At 36.2% G+C, this 24,696-nt stretch overlaps 1 protein-coding gene across 1 annotated transcript; it reads right to left on the bottom strand.

The window, feature by feature from the left end:
* Window positions 1-456: 456 nt before the first annotated feature.
* LOC139973957 (uncharacterized) lies at window positions 457-23,685 on the bottom strand. Its single transcript, XM_071980848.1, has 6 exons — window positions 23,477-23,685; window positions 23,057-23,362; window positions 22,424-22,685; window positions 20,876-21,175; window positions 15,644-15,956; window positions 457-4,754 (listed from the first exon to the last, which is right to left on the bottom strand). The coding sequence occupies exons 1-6, from the start codon at window positions 23,660-23,662 to the stop codon at window positions 1,580-1,582; spliced, it is 4,542 nt and encodes a 1,513-aa protein (XP_071836949.1). The 5' UTR covers window positions 23,663-23,685; the 3' UTR covers window positions 457-1,579.
* Between the last annotated feature and the right edge of the window lie 1,011 nt (window positions 23,686-24,696).

Here is a 24,696-nt window from a genome sequence, read left to right as displayed (position 1 = left end):
GCAAAATGTTACTATCATTTCCATTAGTTTAACTACAGTTGCCAGTGTATATGCTTTTTGTGCATGTGCAACTTTTTAGGCGTACCCGTTTCGTCCCTGAATATTGCTATAGACGACCCCATCCCCACCCTACCCCTACCCGCACTCTAGCTACGCCACTGCTTACATGGTTCGTAAAAATGAATTGGATCTACCTTACAGCTCAACCTGAGAGTGCGTTTTTTTTTTTACAGTGGGAAGATGGTCAGGATCTTATGGTAAATTTCATGAATTATGTACATGTGGTTAGCTGTTAAAATCGAGATAAACGATACGGATTTGATCCGTAGCGACTAGATTTTGAAACAATCTGTTATGGTTTGCCAATCTCCTTTAATTTAGACTTAGGCTAGGACTACTAAATAATTTACCAATCAAAGCCGAGAATGAACAGAAAACTGTTTGACACGATACCACTTACGAAAGGTTTGTACACTGTTAACGTACAAATATGTATATTCATATTTACTAAAGTTTATATTTACTAAAATATTATATTTCGACATATCAGGCTATATATATATATATATATAATTATAATAATAATATCATATAGATTATAAGATTAGGTATGAATAACGTGTCGGAGCTACGAAATGTCCATGAACAATTATTGAAAATTTGATTTACCTTCATTTGTTGGAATGTGATAGAATATCTTATCTTTAACATTCTGAGCACTACTCGATAAGTTTAGACAAAATTGCAGACAAAACGATAATAAACAGATAAAGTACTTTAAAATGTACATTGCGCCGTATATGGTTCCTTACCACAAATGTGATAACGAATCAGTTTCTCTAAATTTTACGTCACTTCCCATTGTTTAAAATTCCTATCATAAATATTGTATCTGATTCATATCCAGCTTTGGTTGACAAGGAAGAAATCTGAAACCTGCTGCCATTAATAAGTCCTTTATGTTTTGTCAAATGAGAACGCAAAGCTGAAACACCATACACGATGGTGGTTAGACTATAACTAAATTCAATCTACATTCCATGAATATTTCTATTTTTATACACATGTCAAGTGAATTAACAACGGATAATACAATGGAAATGGGGACCTGGTACACACAGAGAACACAGTAACTACTAAAAATCTTTAAGTTCTGTACCAAAGTAAAGACAGGATCGTGCTATGAATCGGTAGCATGTGCTATTAGGATAACAGTAAGAACTGAGGATATGTGTAATTCCAACAAATCCAGTTGTTGGGATTCGTTGGGATTACACATATTTTCAGTTCTTATAGTAAACCTAGTAGCACAAGCTACAGATTTATCAGATTTGTCAGCATAATCCAGTGTTAACGTTGGTTCAAAACTTTAAGATTTACAGTAGTTACTGTAATCTCTGTGTGAACCGGCTAAAATGAGCAGATATAGTTGAAGCTAGAATCGGATTTGAACCAGTGACCTAGGCTGGTTTATAAGCCCTACGGTTTACCAACTGAGCCACCCAGCCCTTATAATGGGTGACATTTTCTTCCCACTTCTCATATCATATCTGAATGGGATAAATACTCAATAATCGGTCTAAACACATGTTTCAGAAGAGACATTGTTTGCATTCGTTTCTTTCAATGTGTCGATATTGCCACGCTTAGCTGCTGGCACAGAATATAGTAATTTTGACCAAAATAATGGATCTTTCTTTTCTAAATAAGTATTAGTTGAAATGTAAGCTTTGATTTCCTTATCCAATGTTGATTTCTTGACATCTTCCATCATGATGAGAACAACTCTACGACTGCGATCACTCAATGCCTGATGGTGTGATGTCTTAAACTCATAAGAACACCACTCACTCTCCAAGTAATTTTTAGAACACAGTATTAAAATCTTGTTACTATTCTCTATAGCATTAATAATATTGGTTGCGATACATTCACCTACGACGAAATCTCTATGATGAATACAAAGTTTTCGTTTGTTTTCTTCACTTTCCAGTCTCGGGATGAATTCTTCTAGAACAAACTGCCTATCCATGCTACTGAAAGATATAAAAGCGTCAAATGTTTTCTCTTCTTCCCCGTTACTATCATTTCTGTCAAATATTTTCACACCTGTCTTTGTGTATATGAGGACTAATATTTCCAACCGAAACTTGTAGATGAAACCTAAAACAAGTGAAGTAATTGCAGCAGCACAAACCCCAACAAGAACAACTATAACCGAGCTTGGTTTCGGTCTGTCAGAAGGGGGAATCACCGGGTTACATGTCACCGTTTGCTGTTGCATCCAATCGTAAAGTTCAGTTTCGTTCAAAAATGGAGCACATCCTATTTCTGCGATATCGCTAGAGAAACTCCTTTCGGGAACAAACGCTACTTTAACATACCAATCTGTTAAATACAGCAACTCACAAGTGCAGTTGAATGGGTTGTCGCTAATCGTTAACATCGATAAATTGTGTAGATTATCAAAGACTCCTTGAGAAATTGTCTCTAATTTGTTATGGTCAAGTTTTAAAACTTCCAAAGAAGAAACGCTTAGAAAACTGTCACGATCGATCTCAGCAATATTGTTTGACGATATATCAAGGTATTTCAACTGAGACGAGGAGATGTTGAACGTATTGGAACGAATCACAGTAAGGTTATTACCACGAAGAGATAATTCGCGTAAACTATGCAAGTTATAAAAGGTACCGTCCTCTATGGAAGAAATTCGATTGTCTCCCAAATCAACGTTGGTAAGGTCAGGCATGTTGGAAAATGATGTCGAATCTAATTGGGTAATCATATTTCCTTCAAGAGAGAGAGTATTGACCCACGAGCCTAATCCGTTTGGTATTGAAGTCAGATTAGCATGCCGGCAAACAGCATAGAAATGCCCGTTTGAACACTGGCGGAGGCACCGGCAAGTATGGGGACATAAATCAATTGACGAAACATGGGAGAACCACCTCTCTGGATCATGTAGCATTAGGTCTATTTTATTCTTGCCGTATAGTTCTGTCTGGCATTCGAGAAATTTCGCTTGAACGAAAAGTTGGTTTGTCAAAAAGTAATTGCCAGGCCAGATAATATCGTAGTAATATTGCAATTGCCATATGTCTCGACCAACACGAGTAAACACATCCCTAAACATGTCACAGTTACATTGGAGTGGATTAATCCGTATGTCCGTTGAAAAGGGATCTCGTGAAAGGTTATGATGAAGGTCAACCTCCCAATTAACATTGGAAAGCTTTGGGAAATTTCTTAACATATTACCCTCTAAATTCAAGTATTTCAAGGTACTTATTCCGTAAAATGCTTCTCTGTGAATATTTTGAATGGCATTGAATTCCAGAGACACTTTTTCGAGTGATTTTAAATTATAAAATGTCCTATAATGGACTTCCGTAATGTAATTTTTATACAAATTTATAGATTTCAGATTTTCTAAGTTACTGAATGTGTACGTCATAATGCTGCTGATCTCATTGTCTGATAAATCAACGATTTCAACATTTTTTAATGTAATAGTTCCGGTTATACTTGGAAAATTCGTGAAAAGGGGTGGAATTTGCTTTAGTTTGTTCTTCTTTAAACTCAAATGTTTTAAATTGTCGAGATTTGAAAATACTTCAAGGGAAAGATTAGATACTGCACAGTTGCTGATATCAAGTTTTTCAAGTTGGGTTAGTCTGTCAAAGAAAGGAATTATCTGTAGTTGTCGGTTTCCAGCTAAAGATAGACTCCTCAGATTTGTCAAATGTTGAAATGCCAACAAGTCTATATCTACAAGCAAGTTATCGTCCAATATGAGTATTTCCAGCTTATGGAATGATTCTAACTGTTGAACAGTTATATTAGAAATATTAGTCATAGAGATTTCAAAATGTTGGAGATTCGGCATAAAAGTCGAGATACGTGGTGGCAGCGAGTCTATGTTTTGACTGTCGTAAATTTTAAGGTGTGCAAGTTCTGTCAAATTTTGCATACTTTGAAAATCGCTGTTTTGGAGGGTAACAAACTCAAATTCTAAAGTTTGCAAAGCACCAAGGTGTTGAAAAGCATTCTCTGGAATCCCCGTTGAAAAATTAAAGCTAGAAAGTATCAAATGTCTCAAATTTGGCAGGAAAGTGTTGCTAGTTTCGCTCGTGCTTTGAGGCACAGGACCTATAAATGCCCGGGGATATTCCGATATGCTAACTCCTGCTTCGTAGTCCTGATAGACGTCTACGGTAACAAGGTTGGTTGTTTTGTAAAATACTTCATCTTGCATCTCCTTTATGACAGCGTATGATATATTAAATTCTATCATAGAAGTTAAAAACTCGAGATCTCCATTTTTAAGTTCCAAATTGTTACAACGGTAAAGACGCAGAGATTCCACAAGCGACTGTGAAGTAAGGAGCTGTGTACATTCAAACATCTCAGTGGAGTTAACGTCTCCCCTTTTGCAATCGACATTTAAATTACATCTGCTTCCTTCCGGGGCTAAAGAAGAGGGGCCGTCTATAGGGTAATATCCGGGTAGAAGGTATGAACATTGCCCCTCCGTGTGGTTATATTGAAAATCAGTTCGCCATTTGCAGTCCCACCGCTGTAGGCAAATCGTTTCGTTGACCATGCATCCACCGAACGAGATTATATTCAACAAAAGGAACAGAATGGTAACATTGCAATGACAATGAAGCAAAATCGACTTCATATTTATAAGAAAAACACTGTATTTATATATCCACTTTGATAAACTGAAAGATGGTGCGTATGGTATGCTCTATATCGTTACCACTAATTAACTTTAACCTCCCAGTTTTCGTTTGAACTTGCAACTTGGGAAATATGTATCTTTAAAACGTGAAATCATTCAAACAACAGTATCCAAAATTGACGAAATAATTTGATGTAATAATCCATAATTCGAACAGAAAGACAGCAGACGATACTGGATACACCTACACGTACTGCACGGAACAATAACTTCTGTGCATAAGTAACAATAGGTCACACAATTTCTAGGAAGTTACATCAGTAGATATATATAAAAGCAAAGCAGTGTGCCTCTCAAAGTCCAAAAACTTAAGTAAACAATTATGCTTCATTTGGCACTAACCGGACACGTTATACAATGATAAGTAAACAATGGTAGTCTAATGATTCCAAAGTTCCGTTGTTTGCCTCCAATGAACTGATTTCTTGTAGGTTAATACTCTGTATAGTTGCAACACAGACGGAGGAATTTGAATCTATGACGCTCGTGAATTTACTAGTAACGGTCCAGTCAGAGCGTTTATGGCCAATACATTTCATTAAACTGCGTGGTGATAAGCAGTGAAATATTCTGTCACGGTTTGCTCCAAATACTGAGTTGATGATTACAGCTAAACCAAACTGTAGTTTTTTCCGAGAATAATTTCAAACAACTCCTTACATGATTATGGTATTACATGTTAAACACCATGTAACTCATAACCGGTTCACTGCTACAACATACATGAATAGTATACTTCCATTTAGTAACTTTAAATATCAACCCACTGTAAAGACGCGAAGAACGAGATTTGTGTTGATTGAATACATTACTGTATATGGCTGCATCCTGTATGATATCCAGTAGACACGTTAGCCCATAGCGTACCACAACAAATCACAAACAATACACCTGCTTGGATAATTCTGGGCTTCTTCCTTTTGCCCTAGTCATCAGCCAGGTATATCCGCTTCTTCACTTTTTCAAGTCAGTAACCTATTTCTAGGAAGATTCTCGAAAAAATGATCATTGTGCCTGTTGGCTATATGCCTGTGTTATTTCTTAATTGCGAGTTTATTACACACCGATGAAAACCTCTGCCACAGATAGTAGGTTCACAGCACAGATATTGAACTGGATAGTCGAATAGAATATTCTGGCCTCCTTCAACAATAGCGTTTTGGCTCCACAACGGTTAACAACAGCTCTCTCGGTATCGACCTTTGATCTCGCTCTCTGATGTATGTTTGTCACTCGAAGAGTCATTTTTGTTCCTGCCAAGTAGGCCTACGCTACGACACGGGAAATTGCTACGAGGAACTACGCATGAAATCACCAATCACTGTAGTTGTTGGCAGTTACACCACAGAGTTCCATAACAACTTCCTGGTTACAAAACCACCTGTTAGTTAGCATGGTGACGAAACTTAAGGAATGTGACCTGCGATCTCACCTGACATGACGAGAAACTGTGCCCCTTGGTTTGGTTGTTTACCATATTTCCGAGGTAATATTTTATAGACCATATTTTATCACATGTGTTGGTTGATTCGAAGAGCTGCATTTCTGAAATAGACTGCGAAGCTGCATTGTACAGATGTGTATCTATATAGAAGCGTTGTAGTGAGTCATATTAAAGCGGGTAACAGCAGAATATCACCCAAATGCGGTTTATTCTTTTCACAGCAACAATGTCCTTCCGCGTCCGGTGATGCTGTCTAACATGTTTTCATTGCCAATGGAGTTTATGTTACCCATGATGTACTACATTTGTATTTGACAATCAGCACCGTTACACGGGAAGTGTATAGGGTTGATCACAATTGCAATACAATTGATTTTCATCAAATTGTCTTGGAAATACAAGTGAAGGAAATTTCATGACCAGAATGATGACAACTGGAAAGGCCTCTGGAAAGCTTCCAGATTGATCCTTTTAAATATATCGGGTAACCCCTGTACTTGATTCCAGCCTAATTGCACCAAGAATGTTGGAATTTCCCTAAGGAAATGTTCTCAATTTTGTAACGAAAAATGAAAAGTTAATGTAAACGGGTGTTAAGTGGAGACTCTACGAGGTGACTAGTAAATGTTCATTTTCAGTCCCCTAACATGAACAGTGTAGCCATATGACCTTGACCCTGGACGGTGGAGCGGGAAGGGCAAGCGGAGGGGTGGAAGTGGTGAGACCAATATTCTCGCACAAGTCAGAAGATAACTGGAGCAACAACTAAATTGGGGGGGGGGGGGTAAGTAGAAAGCTATCTAAAAGTGCTGTGGAGGGGGTAAGGATGTGGGGGCGGTTGTAGGGAAAATGTAACCGGTGGTCAGTTTCGATATCTTTGCCAGACGAATTTTTCTTTTGTTTATGCTACGGTAGCTCAGATGGAAACATGGAAACTTCTACATTTTATCTCTAAATTTCTACTATTTATTCTTAATCTCACTTGACTCTCTTCTGGAAAGTTCAACCTGTAACAAACCGAAATTTCTGGCTTTGCTTTTCAAAATGGTTCAATATTTGTCAGGTTTTACGACTTTTTGCTTGATTACATACAAGAAGAAACTATTATTTTGCCAGAGCTTATCTCAGAATGGAGACTACTTTATTTCAAACTTTCGTCTACATTCTTCAACGTTCGATGTTTTTGGTTTTTTTCTTGAAAATTTCAACTACAATATTGATTTTTAGAAATACAAATGACAAAGGTGCGGTGGCTAAATTCATCCCCTACCACATCCCTACCCCTTTTCCGCCGTCTCTGATGAAGATGTTACGCAGAGACTGTAACTGTGAGTCAGTGCACTGTACGGTACCGTATAGGATATATCTTGGGTTTGTTGGATGTGAATTACAGTTTGTCGCGACTCTTTATAGATACCGCCACCACTTTCAAATGTAGTGACGGACTCAGACAGTTCATTCAGGAAGAATGTAAACATCGCGCAGTATAAAATTTAGTGACAGTGATATAGATGGAAAACATTTATAACACATCCTAAGTTCTTTAAGTGTAAACTTGATGGTCAGGAGGTTGGAAGTCAGATCGCGGGCCCATGGAAACATATAATGCCACCTGACCCCCTTTTAACTTCATAGCATATTTGAAAAGGAGAATATATTTTTCTTCACCCAATGTTTTACCGGGCCCCTTCATAGTCTCCCGATCCCCAAATCTTACCTTGAGTACCACCATCCTCTCGCCAGGCATGCATGTTAAAACACAATTTCTTGTGCACAGTGATACCGGAGAGAAATGGGTACGGCGCTTGAAATCTCTGTTTCCTCATAGTTTACGTTCATCAACCGGTACAAAGTTTAGTTTAGATCTTGTGCATCATGATCAAAAGCGACGACGGATAACGTACTCTCATTGTTCTGTATGTCTTGCATAATTGGCTATTTTTTGTTTGTTTATTTTTTTGTAAAGAATAGTTGCCTTTCTTTTTACTCAGTAACGTTACACCAAAGAATCAATTTAAGAGAAAAAGTTACACTCGCTCCGTTTTGTACAGCAAGGAATGTTACAGCATGATGTCACATTTCGGTCCATGGGAAAGGGAGCCCTCACTTAGTGAGTAGGTTACCCGATGTTACTCTACAACATACAACCTCTAAGTGTATCTACTAAAATCGAGAGATGAACGAACGAACGGACGTTCGAACGGAAGGACGGACGAACGAACGCATATGTTTACTGAGAAACTGTTCATTTGCTTTGCTTCATAATGAGCAACTACTGGCTTGGATCCAGTGAGTGAGTGTACATTCCCCTAGTACCCTTCTCAAATCCATGTACGTATGAATTATTTTAAGCACAGTGTTTTTTCAACACCATGTAGACCTTATTATCTTATTATAAACTTTTTTTGTAGTTTAAATATGCCTCAGAATTAATTTGGACCACCCCCACACTCTCCCCTTCAGCATGGGCTTTTAACGATCCCGGGGCCATATATGTTTTTATAAAGGAATAGAATGTTACCCCTCGCTATCTCTGGAAACCGAGAGAAAGAGTTGATGTAGTGTTTTGGTTATATTGTCCTTGCAATTTAAAAAAAAAACACCACATTTTCGATCATTTTTCTGTTGTATACTGTCAGACTGTACAACCTGCCGTTACGTTTCTCCGTAGATTGTCCTTTCTTTTTCTCCCCACTACACATGTGCATGTTACAAAGATATCTGTGAGGTACGGAAACGTATAAGAACCATGCCATTAGCCGTACACGGCTCTGAAAATGCTGAGTGACGTTTTGATGGAATATGTAACAATTCGTCAAAAAAAAAACCGAACATTGACGTTTTGTCGAGAGGTATGAACTCTTCTGGATGATAAAAAAAATGGAAAATTGACGTTTTGGCCAGATTCATCCCGACAAAACATATATAATTTTTCAGATTTTTTACATTTTAACGATTTGGTATGATCTCGTCAAAAACGTGAATTTTCTCACTTTGTCATCATGACGATAAGATGCTTCTCGACAACATTTAAATTAACAGATTTTCGACATTTTGACAATTTAGAATATGTCGTCAAAACGTGAATTTTCAACTTCTTGTCGTGTTGACGAGTCGTTGCATCTAAACGCCAATTTACATGTCTTTTATACGCTTCCGTACCTGTCAGTTTTCTTTGGTAACATATAACATGTCATTTAAGTCATTTAAAAGTGACAGCGAAGGGAACCAAACTCCATGATTTGGCATCTGATAAATGTTGAGTCCTTCATACCATTGAGCAACGCCCCTCGTTACGTGTCAGGATGATGTCCCGCCTACGTATACGTGCTTACCTGAATTGCACGCTAAATTTATGGAATGCCAATCGAGCAATAAATAATGATATCAAGGTTATCGAAGTTAAAGGTTTGTGAAGTAAATGCATTGCTCTCTAAGCTATCGTTGTTACGGGTTGAAGTTGGCATGATACAGTTTGATGTTATCCGCAGCGGGCAGTTGGCTGAAAAAATGCAAACTGCAAAATGAGACATACGGGAGTCTCCGATTGTAAGTTATCCGAAAGAAAGGATCTGAATTCGATTCTTCGGACAACAATTTTTGTCACTAGAGCAAGAGATGGCCTTTGACGAGAAATAATTTGTCACTAATTAGTATACACTTTTCGGCTGTATTAACTGCATGTACTACTTTCACGAAAAACTCCGTTGATGCATATACTTTACTTTATGTTACCCATGCTGTGGACATTTTTACTGCACCTGTGATATATTCGAACCAATTTATGCTTGAACCTGCAGCTCGACGTATGTGTGTTATATAACATCACAAAGTAAGCATTGCTTCCATAACAGATTCAAGTTCAACTGTATGTATCCCCAAAGGGCAATCGCGTGCTCGCAATAAAAACATGATAAATACATAGGCCCTAATAATGCAAAAAAAAGAAGGAAAAAACAAGAGAGTAATAATATATAATTGTGCTAGGAGGAAGAGACAACGAAGTTTAAGTAGGAAAGTAAAATAGTAAAATAGTAAAATACCAGAAACCTAGCGATTAAATAGATTGTTATAAAGTTTAATACAACGAGGGATAAATGATGATTTGTGTTGATTTGTAAGAGCATATGGTAGTCTCAACCTTGCACTACGAGGGATTATTGCACTATTAAGATCTACACTTATAGTAGGTGGTTGTTATCGTCAAGTACGGTGTTAAGCCTAGCCTCAAGATAACGTTGAAATGATGAGAAATGATGAGTAAGCTGATTATCTCCTAACGTACGGCTATAGCTTGTGATTACATCCGTGGGTTAGATAATGACTTTCTTAAAATCAATTACCATCTCATTTTTCTTCTTCACGATAAAAAAAAACGATTTATTTAAACTAAATAAGCATTATCGTCATCCTTTGTTATCAACCTTTATCATTAATTATGTAGTATCATCAGCAAAATTAAATAAAGGGCAGCTGTCATTTGATGATCTAGCATCTGACGTGTACATCCATAAAACATATTAATACGAATATATACGCGTAGTAATTCGAATATAAACGCGTATTAAATCAGACAATAACTGGCATGTCTAATAGCTTTCACAAACGTGTTTCGAGAGTTATCACAAAGCAGCCTCTCCAGGGCAATAAATGAGTTAGTCTCTATTGAAGTACATCCAGGCCAAATCTTCTTGATCTAGACAACAACATGATTTAATACGTGTTATAAAATACGAATTAATACGATTATATATCCAAATTCGAATTAATACGCGGATATATTATGCGGAGTTTGTCCCACTTGGCTTGCCATATGCGTGTGTGAGTTTCTCAAAGATTTTTCTTGGGGGGGGGGGGGAGGGCGGAGCGACTGCCCCATTGGCCCCCTGGCAACGCGTTTGGATAAATTCACTATACTCTTAGCTGATAACCCTGTGTGCTCTGTTCTCGTACTATTTACAGTACTTGAAGAATCTCTCGGACTTTGTCTACAAATGCATGTGTATTTTTTATTGGATGGTTCATTTTTTCAGTAAAATGTTTTATTCACCGAAACAAATTTAGAATTTGGATCAATTAAAAAAGTCAAACAGCGATGGGGTTTTGACAATTTGGTTCAGTTTTTTAGTACTTTTAATTGTTTTATATGAAGTTTTCCCTTTGGTTTGGAATATTTCTTCAACATTACAGACCTCATTGTCTACGAATTACGTAATATATCATGCTGCAGCTTCCAAGTAACAAGACTTAGTTCGGAGTGACGGACGGTCAATATAACTAACGATGGACAAAAAGTTATAAACATACACTTAAAATAACAAGCATGGTAGTAGGTTATCTCGTTAGGTAGCATGTTTGACAGGGATGGGGGCCTCGAATGGGGTATGGGGACCTCGTAGCGATAACAGAAAGCAACATGATAGGATAATATTTTACATTAGACGCAATTGGCTGGTATAAAATTTGAGAATTCCCGTCAATTAAGGATGAACGTCAACCGCGAACTGGTTTAACTGAGCCTTTAAATGCATTTTGTCATGTGCGTCCAATATTTTTCTTTCCCACATTTTTCATTGGGGGGGGGGAGACATTTGACTAGGGGGGGTGGATGTCCAGCCTACTTTTCCCGCTGGTTACGCTTCTCTTCTTTAGGAATATAAACTCAATGACCCAACTACATACACATATATGATCCTGTTCATTTTGTTTATTCATATTCATTATGCAATATGGCGGTGTAGTAGAGTGCTCCACGTTATTTGGGCTCCACAGAATTCATCCTTATTAACTACATCGGGACATTAACTTACTACTCATATGAGAGTAAGTAAATAATCATAATCACTATTCTCAATTGTTTGTCATCATGAGTCCCTCCTCCCGTACTTGAAGAGCAACTGAAATGGCTAAAAATAAGAATCAGCAGACAACGCCTTCACAACGTACGTTAGATTTTGTTAGGCGAGATAGCCTATACAACTCCTCAGACGGGGACCATAACCAGGAGCAGGTAGACGACTTGGGCAAGTCTATTCGGGAATCCATGCATCGTATTAAAGATGACCTGAATCGTATTGATCGGCAATTCAACAGAGCTTTGGCTTTGTATGTTTGTATATTTATTTGTTTCATCACAATTTACAGTGTGACGGGAAGTCTCCTATAAAGCCTGCAAGGCTTAACAAATTAGGAGACTCCCCAAAAAGAAAAAAAGAAAGAAAAACTTAAGAATAGAAAAAGAAAAGTTAATAGTAGCATCTACAATGATGAAATAATCGAATTGACACTAATTGAAATTAATTATGTTAATAAACAATTCTTACAATCTTTATAATGATCTAATCACAAACACACACAAGAATAAATCCATCAATAGTGAAAAATAATTACAGTTTGGAGATACCTTTTGAATACAGAGTAAAAAGGCTTATTCTTAACATTATCCTGGAGATTATTCCACGTTTTTATAGCACGAATACGAGGGTTAAAAGAACTTAAAGTACTTCGTTGGGATAAAACATGGGCGTTATTACAATGGCGTGTTTGATGGTTGTGGATTAGTCTATTACTATATATAAAATCTTTAAAAGCCTCGGGTAGCAATCCATTCCATGCTTTATATGCAAATGTTGCAAGCTGGACTCTTATAATATCATTTAGTTTTAATAAATTTAATCTTTTGAATAATGGGCTAGTATGATCACGTGGTGCAGCATGTGAAATATGGCGGATAGCTCTCTTCTGGAGGACACATAGGTGATTAAGATTTGTAGAATAGGTTCCTGACCAAATAGTCGTGCAATAAGTTAATTGGGGTAAAATCAGAGTTACATAGAGTGTTCTGAGTATATTTGGAGGTAAATAATGTTTTAATTTGCATATAATACCAGTATTTCTAGCCACTCTGTTACAGACTGCTGATATATGATCACGCCACGAAAGTTTATTGTCTATGTGTACACCCAAGAACTTAGTAGTGTTAACCCGATTAATAATTTTATCATTCATGGTAATATTGTGATCCCATCTGAATGAGTTACAAGCATTAAACACCATATAATTAGTTTTTTTCTATATTAAGGGATAATTTGTTTGCTGCAAACCAGCTGGAAAATTTAGTTAGTTCAGTAGAAACAGTTTTATGTGATGAGAGTAGATTTTGGGAATCGAAGAAAATATTTGTGTCGTCGGCAAATAATATTGTTTTAGCAATATCGGAGACATTAACGATATCATTGGCATAAATTATAAATAGTAATGGACCTAGTATAGAACCCTGAGGAACTCCGCAAGCGATTTTAGCAAGTTCAGATTTAGAATTTTTATATACAGTGTACTGGTATCTATTTGAAAGATAACTATCTAGCCAATTTAGGGTTGTTCCTCTGATACCATAAAAAGATAATTTACTTAGTAATATTTTGTGATCGATGGTGTCAAAAGCTTTGGATAGGTCGAGAAATACGCCTACACAAGTATCATTCTTATCAAGACTATTATAAATATTGTTGACTGCATCTGCTAAAGCTAATTCTGTAGAATGGTCAGGACGAAATCCGTACTGCTCGTTATTAAGAACATTATATTTACATAGAAAACTGTAAATACGATTAAACATTAATCGTTCAATGATTTTTGAAAAGACTGACAATAAAGATATAGGGCGGTAATTCTCAAAATAACTGGGGTCTCCTTTTTTAAAGATTGGTTTTACCTTTGCTATTTTAAGCTTATCCGGAAAAATGCCGGTGTTAAAAGAAATATTGCAAAGATGAGTTAAAGGCTTTACAATGTATGGGATAACTTGTTTGATAATACCTGGCTTAAAGTCATCATAGCCTGCTGCTTTGTTTGGTTTCACATTTGTGTGAGCAACTTTTAGAACTTCTTCCACTGTTACTGGATATGTAAATATGGAATGGCATACCTTGTCATTATTATGTAAAAAATGTTCCGCTTTTAGTTTAATATTAATCTTACTAGCGAGGTTATAACCAAGATTTACAAAGTATTTGTTAAAGTTGCTAGCAATGTCATTATCATTGCTAATTTCGCAATCATCATTTTTAAATGTTGCTGGATATGATGAGTCTTTACCGTTTTTATTGAGAATTTCATTAATTGTACTCCAAGTACTGTTTACGTTGTTTCTACTCTGCTTGAATTTATCATAAAAGTATAAACGTTTGGAATATCGTATAACATGGTTTAATTTATTACGGTACATTTTGTAAATAGACTTAGTATGTTCAGTAGGATTCTTCAAATAACGTCTAAATAATATGTTCTTCCTTTTTGTTTGATTTTAAAATGCCCTTAGTGATCCAGGGATGTTTTTTAGTACGTTTCTTTTTTGGATTGAACACTTGAGTAGGAAAGCAATTATTATAAGTAGTATTGAAATAATAGTAAAATGTATTATAAGCAGTATTAATATCTGGTTCGTTTAGGACATTGTCCCACGTAGTTTTCCCAATTTCAGAAGTGAAAAGTTTTATATTATTATCACTGTAATTACGTGCATAGATGGGATTATTTTGTCGGCGATTAGTCTCGAGGGCATTGACAAACACTGGAAAGTGATCAGTGATATCAGTTACAAAAATACCTGATGAAAGTTTAGAGTTACTATTAGTTATAATATTGTCAATCAAAGTTGAAGAGGTACTGTTCACTCTGGTTGGTCTTGATATTGTTGGATAGAAACCATTTGAGTAAAGGTTATTTCGAAACTCTGGTGATTTGTTTTTATCTAACAAATCAATATTAAAATCCCCCATAATGTAGGAAGTACAGTTTAGCTGATTAATTGTAGTACAAATATTTTGCATGTTATAATAAAATTGTTCTAAAGAACCATTTGGAGGTCTATAAACAATACCGATAATTATTTTCTCTTTAGAATTTGGCAAGTTTGCCTCAATAAATAAGGATTCAATGATATCGTTAAATGTTGATAGATCTGGTTGGTGTTTAAAGTTGTGTACATATAAGCAGACACCGCCACCCCTTCTATTAACACGATGTTTTTCTATAATTTTGTAATTTTTCATATGAATAAGAGGTGATGGGTGGTCACTTAGCCACGTTTCGGTGAAGCCAGTACAGAGAATTCATTCTTTAGTAGTGAAATAAAGGTATTTATTTCGTTGAAATTTTTGTTCAGACTTCGACTGTTTAAATGGAACATAGATAGGCAATTATTTGGAGGTAACTTGTTGTAAGAATCTACGTCAAAATACTCACAAAGAACACTGTTATCATTTGAGTCCTCACAAACATGATCCATTAATGTAATATTGATTATTTAGCGAGGTTGCGAATTCCTGGCTTTTCGCAGATTTGGAATGAATGACTTTTTTTTCAGTCTAACAGTTCTAAATTCACCTTCGTCATAAGACATTTGTCGTTTCATTTGTTGAGGTAATTCCGTGGTTGGTTCATCTTACGTTGTTTTGTTACCGGTGGAGTTAGTGGCTTCAGTCGCTTTGTTTCCTCTAGTTGCTTTTGTATTCTCAGTATCCTCTTGGGTTGGTTTGGTGGGTCTTTGTTCATCCCGTTGAGTTGTCTTTATATTCTCGTTTTGCTTCTTTTTAGTCTCGTTGGTCTCAATGGCGCTGCCTTTTGTTTGGGGTAACTGGTCCATGGCTTCATCTTTTGGTTGGTCTTTGTGTTGGACGTTGGCATGCTTAGGTGGGCTTATAGTGACTCTGCCTGTTGCTGGGTCACCGTTACCATGGTGATCATTGTTGTCATCTCCGGCTTGTGGACAATTGAAACTTTTGTGTCCTAGATTGTTACATTTAAAGCATCTTACTTGTGGACATTTCGCTTCCCAATGACCTTGTGAATTACATTCCCTGCATACATATTTGGGGCAATTCCGCATAATATGGTCATTTTCCAAGCATAAATTACATACCCTGGTTTGTCCATTGTGCTTTAGTCTCATATGTACTCCATTCAGTGTCATTGCATATGGTAGACTTTTGCATTCGGTTGGCAGTTCCAGTCTAATGTAACGAATCCCATTTTCAATATTGGGAAATTCCGGGTATGTGTTGTGGTGCCATTTCCCTTTAAGTTTACAGCCAAATTCGAGTAGTTTTTCTGAGAGTTCATCGTCGTCAATGTAGGACGGAACACCAAATAAACTCACAGTTAAAAATGATCTTGACACTCCATAGACGTTGCAAGTGCTGTCGTTTATAACTATACCTGTCTCTATTAATAGATCTGCATCATCCTTGTTTCGTAAAGTTATTATCCAGTTTCCAGATGACTTCACACAGCTTAGTATCTTTCCGTTCCCAATATCGTTAATGATTGATTTCAGTACATCCTTGACTTCATATGAATCGTCCATAACTCTTACGCTACACTCCTTTAATGCACCCATCCTTTCATGTTTCGCAGAACCCATCTCAATGAACCGTTAGGCAGACGAACGCCGCAAGGCGTCGTTGCAAAAATTAAACAATTTATAAATTCCGATTAGTATCCGGAAATGATAAAATAATGGTGCAAGACACCTTGAGGGCAGTCCTCCAGCAGATTTCCGTCAAAAGCACTAATCAGTTGGTGCATATAATACGGAAAATAATGGAAAATAATGAGGTACTGAAACGCTGACTACTATCGATGACTACTGACTTACTCTATACATATTAGCACCCGATTAGCACCCGAGTTGAAGTGCTCGAGACAAAAGATACAGAAACTCAACGATATATCACTGCCTTGAAAACTAAAGTTTGCAATTTTTTGAGAAAGCTAACGAAAACTTGTTGTTAGCTGTGAATAAACAAGAGCGCTTTTCTCGAAAGTGTAATCTTCGCACAGTTGGCTATCCATATTCTGAGGATAAAGATTATGCTGGTATTTCTAAGGGAGTGTTTCGTTCTGTTGGCCTTCAAGATGCCGGAGTTCTTAGAGCTCAAAGTGATGGTGCTTTCATCCTAACCAGCAACGACCTAGACATATTTTGGTGCTACGTACCACATTCCAAGATAAACTTACTATTCTACGGAAGCAGCGAACCTCGCTCATCGATATGGAATATTTATCACCGACGATCTCACCCATGCTGATATACTGGAGAAGCGGAAATGGAATGATCGTGTTTCGCAATTATACTCGGAAGGCATTAAACTGCGATTTGTTGTCAGGACAATGGCGTGATCAAAATGGTAAACCATTTAACTTCTCCTAATTGCCATCATGTAGTTGTCTAGTTTACTCCAACACTATGGGCCCGATGTATCTTCCTAGTAATCGTAGTACTCTGCTGTTTTTCGACGTTGACCCACCCCTGTTCCAAGCCAGCCTATCTCTCAAGGTCAGCCTTTCTGATGGCTGTTTGGGGTTTAGAACTTTTCTATCTTTTTCTGTTTGCTTTATTCCACTGTATCTATCGTGACTTTATCATTTTTGTGGCCAGCAAAATTAGTTTAACTTTATCTTATAAGTAGACGTATATAATGATTGAAGTAAGATTGGTTTCGTGTAATGCTCATGGGTTACTTAACTATATGGATAGAAAAAAGTTATTTATTTATTTACGTCGTTTTGAGGTTATTTTACCACAAGAGAGTCACTCTGTCCCTTGTGATGTTAACTCTTGGTCAAAAGAATGGGGTGGTAATCTTTATCTTTCCCATGGGGATAATAACAGTAGAGGTGTTGGTTTATTTTTCAACCCGAAACTCAATATTATTATTATAAGAACTAGGGTCGATGAAAATGGAAGGTATATTATAATTGATTTAAATGTTTACGATCAGATTTATTCTGTAATTAATGTTTATGTTCCAAACAAGGATGACCCATTTTAAGTTAGTAATATTGCACAACATTCGACAGCATTTGATTGTACATCGATTATTTGGGCGGTGATTTTAATTTGGTAGGTAATTTAACTCATGATAAATTTGGAGGGTTGCAAAGAACTCATTTTAATGCCCGTCAAACTATGCTTCAGATAGCAGAAAATCATGATCTTGTTGATGTTTGGCGTGATCGTAATCCTAACGCCCGGCTTTTCACCTGGCATTCTTCTGTTGATAATTCTATTCACTGTCGACTTGATTTCTTTAGGTGTTCTCGACACATTGTTCAAACTGTGAGTGCAGCTGACATTGTTTCTATTTTTAGGTCCGACCATTCTAGCGTTACGCTTACTATTAATTGTAAGATCGAGCCAAGGGGCCGTGGCTACTGGAAGTTAAATGTTTCTCTCTTAGAAGATTTGTTCTATTTTAATTCTATTATTGATATTATTAACAGAACTGGTGAGAACATTAGACTAGTTATAGACCTCATTGATCATTTTAATTCTAACAATATTTCAGGTACTCTTCTTTGTCTAGATTTTGAAAAGGCCTTTGATTGTTTGGACTGGGAGTTTCTTTATCAAAGTTTAAAATTCTTCAATTTTGGTCCAAATATTATTAGGTGGGTTAGAACTTATTATGGGAACGTTGCATCTTGAGTTATTAACAATGGTCATCTCTCTCAGTATTTTAGTATTTCTCGAGGTGTAAGACAAGGTTGTCCCCTCAGTCCTTACCTCTTCATTTTATGTTCAGAATTTCTCACATTCATGGTTAAAACCAGCTGTCGTATCAAGGGCATATCTATTAATAACCCTGAATTAGAATTTCACAATGTGCCGATGAAACTGTTTTATTTTTCGATGGTTCTCGCGCTTCTCTTGTAGAGGTTTTTAACATCATTAATAATTTTTCTGCCGCTTCGGGTTTAAAAGTTTATTTCAGCAAATCATTCTTTTTTCCATTGGGTGCTTTGGTTTCAAGGGTTGCTCGTTATTTCATGAGTATGGTTTTAATGTTAATCCTGGTCCCGTGAAATATCTTGATGTCACATTTACTGCAAAGAATGAAGATTTCTTTTCGTTGAATTATCTTCCCAAATTATCACGGCTCAAACAGTTGCTTGGGATGTGGTCACAACGTGACATAACACCAACCTGTAAAATAACTGTTATCAAGAGTTTGGCCGTTTTGCAACTTGTTTTTCTTTTTAGTGTTCTACCAAGTCCTCCTCATAGTTTCATTAAAGAGGTAAATATAATTTTATATAATTTTATTTGGAACAATAAACCTTATAAGATTAAAGCACCCTTATTAATAAGAAAGTTAATGGTGGCTTTGATATGACAGACATTGAATCTTTTATTAAAAGTCTAAACTGTAACTGGGTAAAACGGTATTTAGCCACTCAGAAAGGAAATTGGAAAATATTTTTTGATTTGTACCTAAAACAGTTCGGTGTTGCTTTTCTTTTTAAATGTAATTTAAGGAAGTAGTTTCATGTATTTCTTATTTTTTTGGCATAGAAGTGTGTGAGGCTTGGGCTGAGTTTTTTTTTTTATAATCTAGATAGTAATAACAACAATGAAATCATTTTAAACAACAATCATATATTGGTTAACAATAAAGTGATTTTCCATTACAATCTTTTAAATCACAGAGAATTTCATTTGAAAGATTTCATTAAAAATGATGGCTCGGTAATTCCATATAACACGTTTCAAGCGAAAATACATATTAGACATTTTACTTTTACTTCATACTTTGGGATTGTTCACGCCATTCCTAGTTATTGGAGGGAGTACCATGATTCTGATTTGCTCCCAATGAGTGAAAACAACTTTTATATGTGCAAGCGCACACATAAAATAACCACAAATGTTTAAAATAAGCTAACTACCGGTCTCTGCACGCCCCGTCGTCTATTATGAAGTGGCAAGCTATGAATTTTCCAGTGAAAATAGATTGGAAGAAGATTTTTAGGCTTCCTTATACGGCTGTGAATGACCCCAAAGTATCATATTTACAATTGAGTTTCCTACATCGAATTTTAGGCATAAATAGCTTGGTTTATAAAATGAAAATGGTAAATTCTCCAATTTGTTCGTTTTGCAAGAATGCCGATGAAGCACTAATACATTTGTTTCATAATTGTTGTCACGTTGAGCGATTCTGGAAGGCAGTGAATTCAAATTGCATTACAATTAATTATACTTTTAATTTGACCAATATTTTTTGGGATGATTTTGATGATATGGCTAATCCTGTGAACTTTTTAATTTTGCATGCTAAAAAATATATTTACAATTGTAGGTTGAATAACAAAATCCCAGATGTGCACGAATTTTATTTTCAGTTTCGCTTTCGCTTTCGACTTGACCTTTACTATTTCATATCTAAGCAAAACAACAATTTGTATAACATTAACGGCTATTATGATTTCTTTATGTAAGCTTCTTTATGCAAGTCTTTTGCTGATTCTTTTTATATGTTACGGTATTGTAAATAAATACAGTGGAAAATAAAACATTGAAAAAAATTGAAAACATGATCAGTTTAGGAAATTATTTCAAATAAAGGAATATTCAACAATGTGTCTGAAGATTAGAGAATACTATGTTTTTTTTTTGTAAATCTGCCACTCACATTTGAACATATAATATCCTAATGAAAGTTGAGAGGTTTCAATCCTCGATGATGATACATAATGTAATGGGGTTTTTTCACGGATACTACCAAAGACTCGTTTCTTCCTGTTGATTTGTCTTTCTCATAACGAAAAATATCTGTTTATTTTACAATGTTTTCGAGAGAAACACAAGGCAGACTATCCGTCATCAACTCAAGAGGATGGTCGAATTTTCATCTCAACATATTGGACGTTGCAGTTATGTTTATAATAAGAGAAGATCCCTTCCCCGTTGCCTCCTTTGTAGACCCCGTTGAGGTTGAGAGCCGTACAAGCTGACTTGCAGCTGCTGCTGTATTGGAAGTAAGAGCAAAAGCTATCACTATAACAAGAAGAGCACCAATTATTCGACTGCCACCAGCCACTTCTGTGCTTCTCTGCGCAGTTGAAGTTACCACATCTGTCATTGTCTCGGTCATGCGTGCTGAATTGTTTTCCTCTGCTATAATAGAGATAATAACCTGTGAAGAAAAACAGCAAGAACCATCAGTGGTTACTACTTGGCCATTAAACAATAGCGTAAGTATCCTGATATATTGCAGAAACTTTGATGGGTCATGATATAGGTATTATGGTGAACTGGAATAAAGGGGGGGGGGTTGCATATTGAATTAAATTATTTCTTATTATCAGTTGAATAATTTCGCGATCATTACATATCTCATGCACTGATGTATTAGTTTACCCTCTCAATGGATGTGACTGTAAGAGGATCATTGATCTGGATTAAAATTAACTGATGTATATTAATATAAAAACTGTAATCTTGCTTATTACATGAAATTTTTGTATATTGATATTAAATATTATGATAAAATGAGTAAATATGGTATTTGAACGGAGACCTATATCATCGGCTTTCCATTAAATAATTTTTAGTTATGATATTCACATTTTTAATTTAATTCTATGTCTCAGTTTGTCTTTGTTTTGAAACACGGTGTACGGCTGCTATTCGTATAAACATCACATATATTATAAGAAACATTATTCTGTTAGTAGTATGTGTTCACTGCAAGCCCTCAATAATTAATTCTCTTTTACTGGTTCTGTGAGGATATATGGTCGTATTTCTCTTCCGTAATATTTCCTGTTCTTAGATTGATGCTTTCTCATTCAGCATACATTCTTGTTCATCGACTAGTCAAACTACTTCAATATTTTGTCAAAGATACCAACAGTATTCAAATTAAGGTAACGGGTCCAGCCTGGGAGAGACAAAGCCTTCTTTGCTCTTTCAAGATTATAAAACCAAAACTGGCGAAAGTAAAACGTTTCTTTATATCAATTGCCAATAAATGAAGATGATTGGAAGGGAGAGACAAATACACAGAAATATGGTATTTTGTATTATTTCATCACTTGTTCTGTTTCTATCGGTTTTTGCCTTCTAATTAATGTGTGCGAACGATCCTACATACCCTGAAATGGATTATAAACTATATAATAATTTCGTCGATACGACCGAAGAAAGGCTGTGTGTGTGTGAAGTGTGAAAAGAGGAGGGGGGGGGGGGAGTGTTATACCAACCCTCTTTGTAAGGGTTACTGATACAGTGTACCCATGCATATTTTGTAGGTAATATTTAACATCAAGAAGTGCTGAAACCGTGAAAACCAGTTTCTCATGAAGTTTATTGTGAACATACTAGTAACTTTAACTTGACTTATTATCCAAGGCAAGGCGTAAATATCCAACATGCAACAAACCTGTATTTCCACTGTGAGTGCCCAGTTTATTCATTCTGAACTTGCTGCTTTCAGACTCGATTTGAAATTCTGTATACTCAGCATATTTAGCCGGTCCCCTAGAAGTAGTGATGTCCAAGCGAAGCTTGTAGTTTTTCTGGTTCGTCAAGTAATGAAGCTTTTCGTTTCCCAACCATAAGTTGCTGCTGTCACCAAACCCTTCTTTGTACGCAGTCCAGTTTTGATAAAAACTAATAGAGTTATCGGTACGACGTTGAAACACCTTCAAAGATAGCGGGTAAAAATCATGAAATAAATAATATAGTTATTGGAGAAGTTGAAGCATTCTAACACACAAACTTATTTAAGAAATACCACACGATTATAAATTTATAAAATAATGTTTCAGTATGACAAATTTAGGACTTTTCTTTGTTGTGATTTTCTTTAGGGGGAGGACATTTTTTTATGATTGCCACCCTTTGCATCTACTAAAGTATTTTTAATATATTCAATTCCTGGTAAGGAATTAAACAAGTGCAACCAAACCGAAAACCGAAACTTTGTACTTCCATTACCGTCTACAATAGACTAAATCATAATAACTCACAGAAACATAGTTGAAACATTCCTATTTTGTAAATCAAGACTTACGGTCCATCCTCCGCCGTTTTCCATTTTACAATATACGTTGAACGGTAAACCAGGCCATGCAGTAGGCATGATTGTATAAACGCCATCTTGTGTATGTCCAGCGTCATAAACTTCCTGACAGTCTGTATACAAGGATACACAAGTTTCACCGTCACCTTCATATCCCTCATTACAATAACACTTTCGTACTCCATCTCTGACATCACACACAGTGTTGGCACTACATATGTAGTCTGCAGAGGTCAGTTGGTTATTGCTACAAGACCACTTTCGTGTGCAGTGATTGTTAACGGATGCTTCTCCATTCTAGCATTGAATTGATGCAAAGAGAAACAAGGCATTTATATCAAACTATAATTTGTTCGTGTGGCTTCGTTTGAATAGTCACGTGATATTGAGATTAGTCATGCAAATACTCACTGGTATAACCAAGTCGGCCTCTGTTACGTAACACCCGCATTCACTCGCACTGATACAGTCATTCCCTTTCATTAGGAAACCAGCTGGACAGGTGCAACCCTCAGTACCCAAACAGTCTTTGTTACAACCAGATTGTCCGTTGGGATCTTCACATGTTCCTTTGCAACTGCAGGTTCCGTTGATCATGTTCTCAGGACATGTAAGGATCGGTGTACCTAGGCAGCACAAACGCAGACTATCTTTAAATACAGTTTTAATTTTGAATTGCAATTCATGTGTAATTCCCTCTCAGAAATGTGGGAAGATTTACATAAAAATAGTAACAACGATTTTATTTCAAATATTATTAAGATTATTGAAAAGGACACAGTGGTATAGACCTACAATGTAACAAATTCACTCATAGTTTAACAGTTACAAGTTTTGGCAAGTTGCCTGAATAATTTGGGGCAAAATTACAAATAAAATTTAAAACAAATTAGATATTCAGTTGTAGCGTAAATGCCCAACCATTACTTGCTACTTATTTAAAAACGATGTCCTCCTACTGCTCTGCGGCATATTTCCAGAAGGAAAACGTTCGGGCGGATTTGTAATAGGAGTATGCCACCTAAGGCCTGTAATATGGTATATAGCACGGCTTGATTCTGGTGTGCAAGACAAGATCAGTCGATATCGTTACGGTACTGTACCTGTAGCAGCACTACCAATGAAAAAATGGAAACATGACTATGTTGGAAGCTCTGGTAATTGTTAGGGAACCCTGGATACATTAACAAGGGGTGACACCTCCTTGGCTAGAGCCTGTATGACAAAAATAACTATAGCAGCAAAATGTTTAATCGCGTGTGCATTTGTTTATTACAGTTAACCTTCCGTCCTTTTTGACCTCAATTTGATTTCATCTCCACTTCTTCGCGTGCACATTGAAGTTGTTTTATTGAAATCATGAATGATGCTTTTCTATAGGTGTTTGTTCTCATCAAAGTACAGTTCCTTTTCAACTATTGCATAAAGCCTAGCTGTGATTAAGTCAGTTTTTATTGCCATTATTAAAAATACTAACTGGTATATTGAACACAAAAAGAAACGTTATTCACGACGCTATTTTTCGATTTTAGTTACCTTGAACTGGCATGGTTATCGAGAGATTAATAGCTAATACAATTCTAATAGAATGGTTTTGTGACTATGTCTTTGTTGCAGTTGCCTATGAATGC

The sequence above is a fragment of the Apostichopus japonicus genome, chromosome 9 (assembly GCF_037975245.1).
Source record: "Apostichopus japonicus isolate 1M-3 chromosome 9, ASM3797524v1, whole genome shotgun sequence".
NCBI classification, from domain to species: Eukaryota; Metazoa; Echinodermata; class Holothuroidea; order Aspidochirotida; family Stichopodidae; genus Apostichopus; species Apostichopus japonicus.
The sequence above is the reverse complement of the archived record's forward strand: the minus strand, read 5'-3'. Positions and strand labels throughout refer to the sequence as shown.

Excerpts from the sequence above, each read along its gene's own strand:
- LOC139973957 (XM_071980848.1), bottom strand. The coding sequence starts at position 23,662 with ATGATCAACGGAACCTGCAGTTGCAAAGGAACATGTGAAGATCCCAAC. Across the intron at positions 22,686-23,056 it reads AAAACGGCGGAGGATGGACC|GTGTTTCAACGTCGTACCGA; the intron begins GTAAGTCTTGAT and ends CTATCTTTGAAG. Across the intron at positions 15,957-20,875 it reads TGAGATGAAAATTCGACCAT|CCGGAGATGACAACAATGAT; the intron begins CCTCTTGAGTTG and ends ATTGTCCACAAG.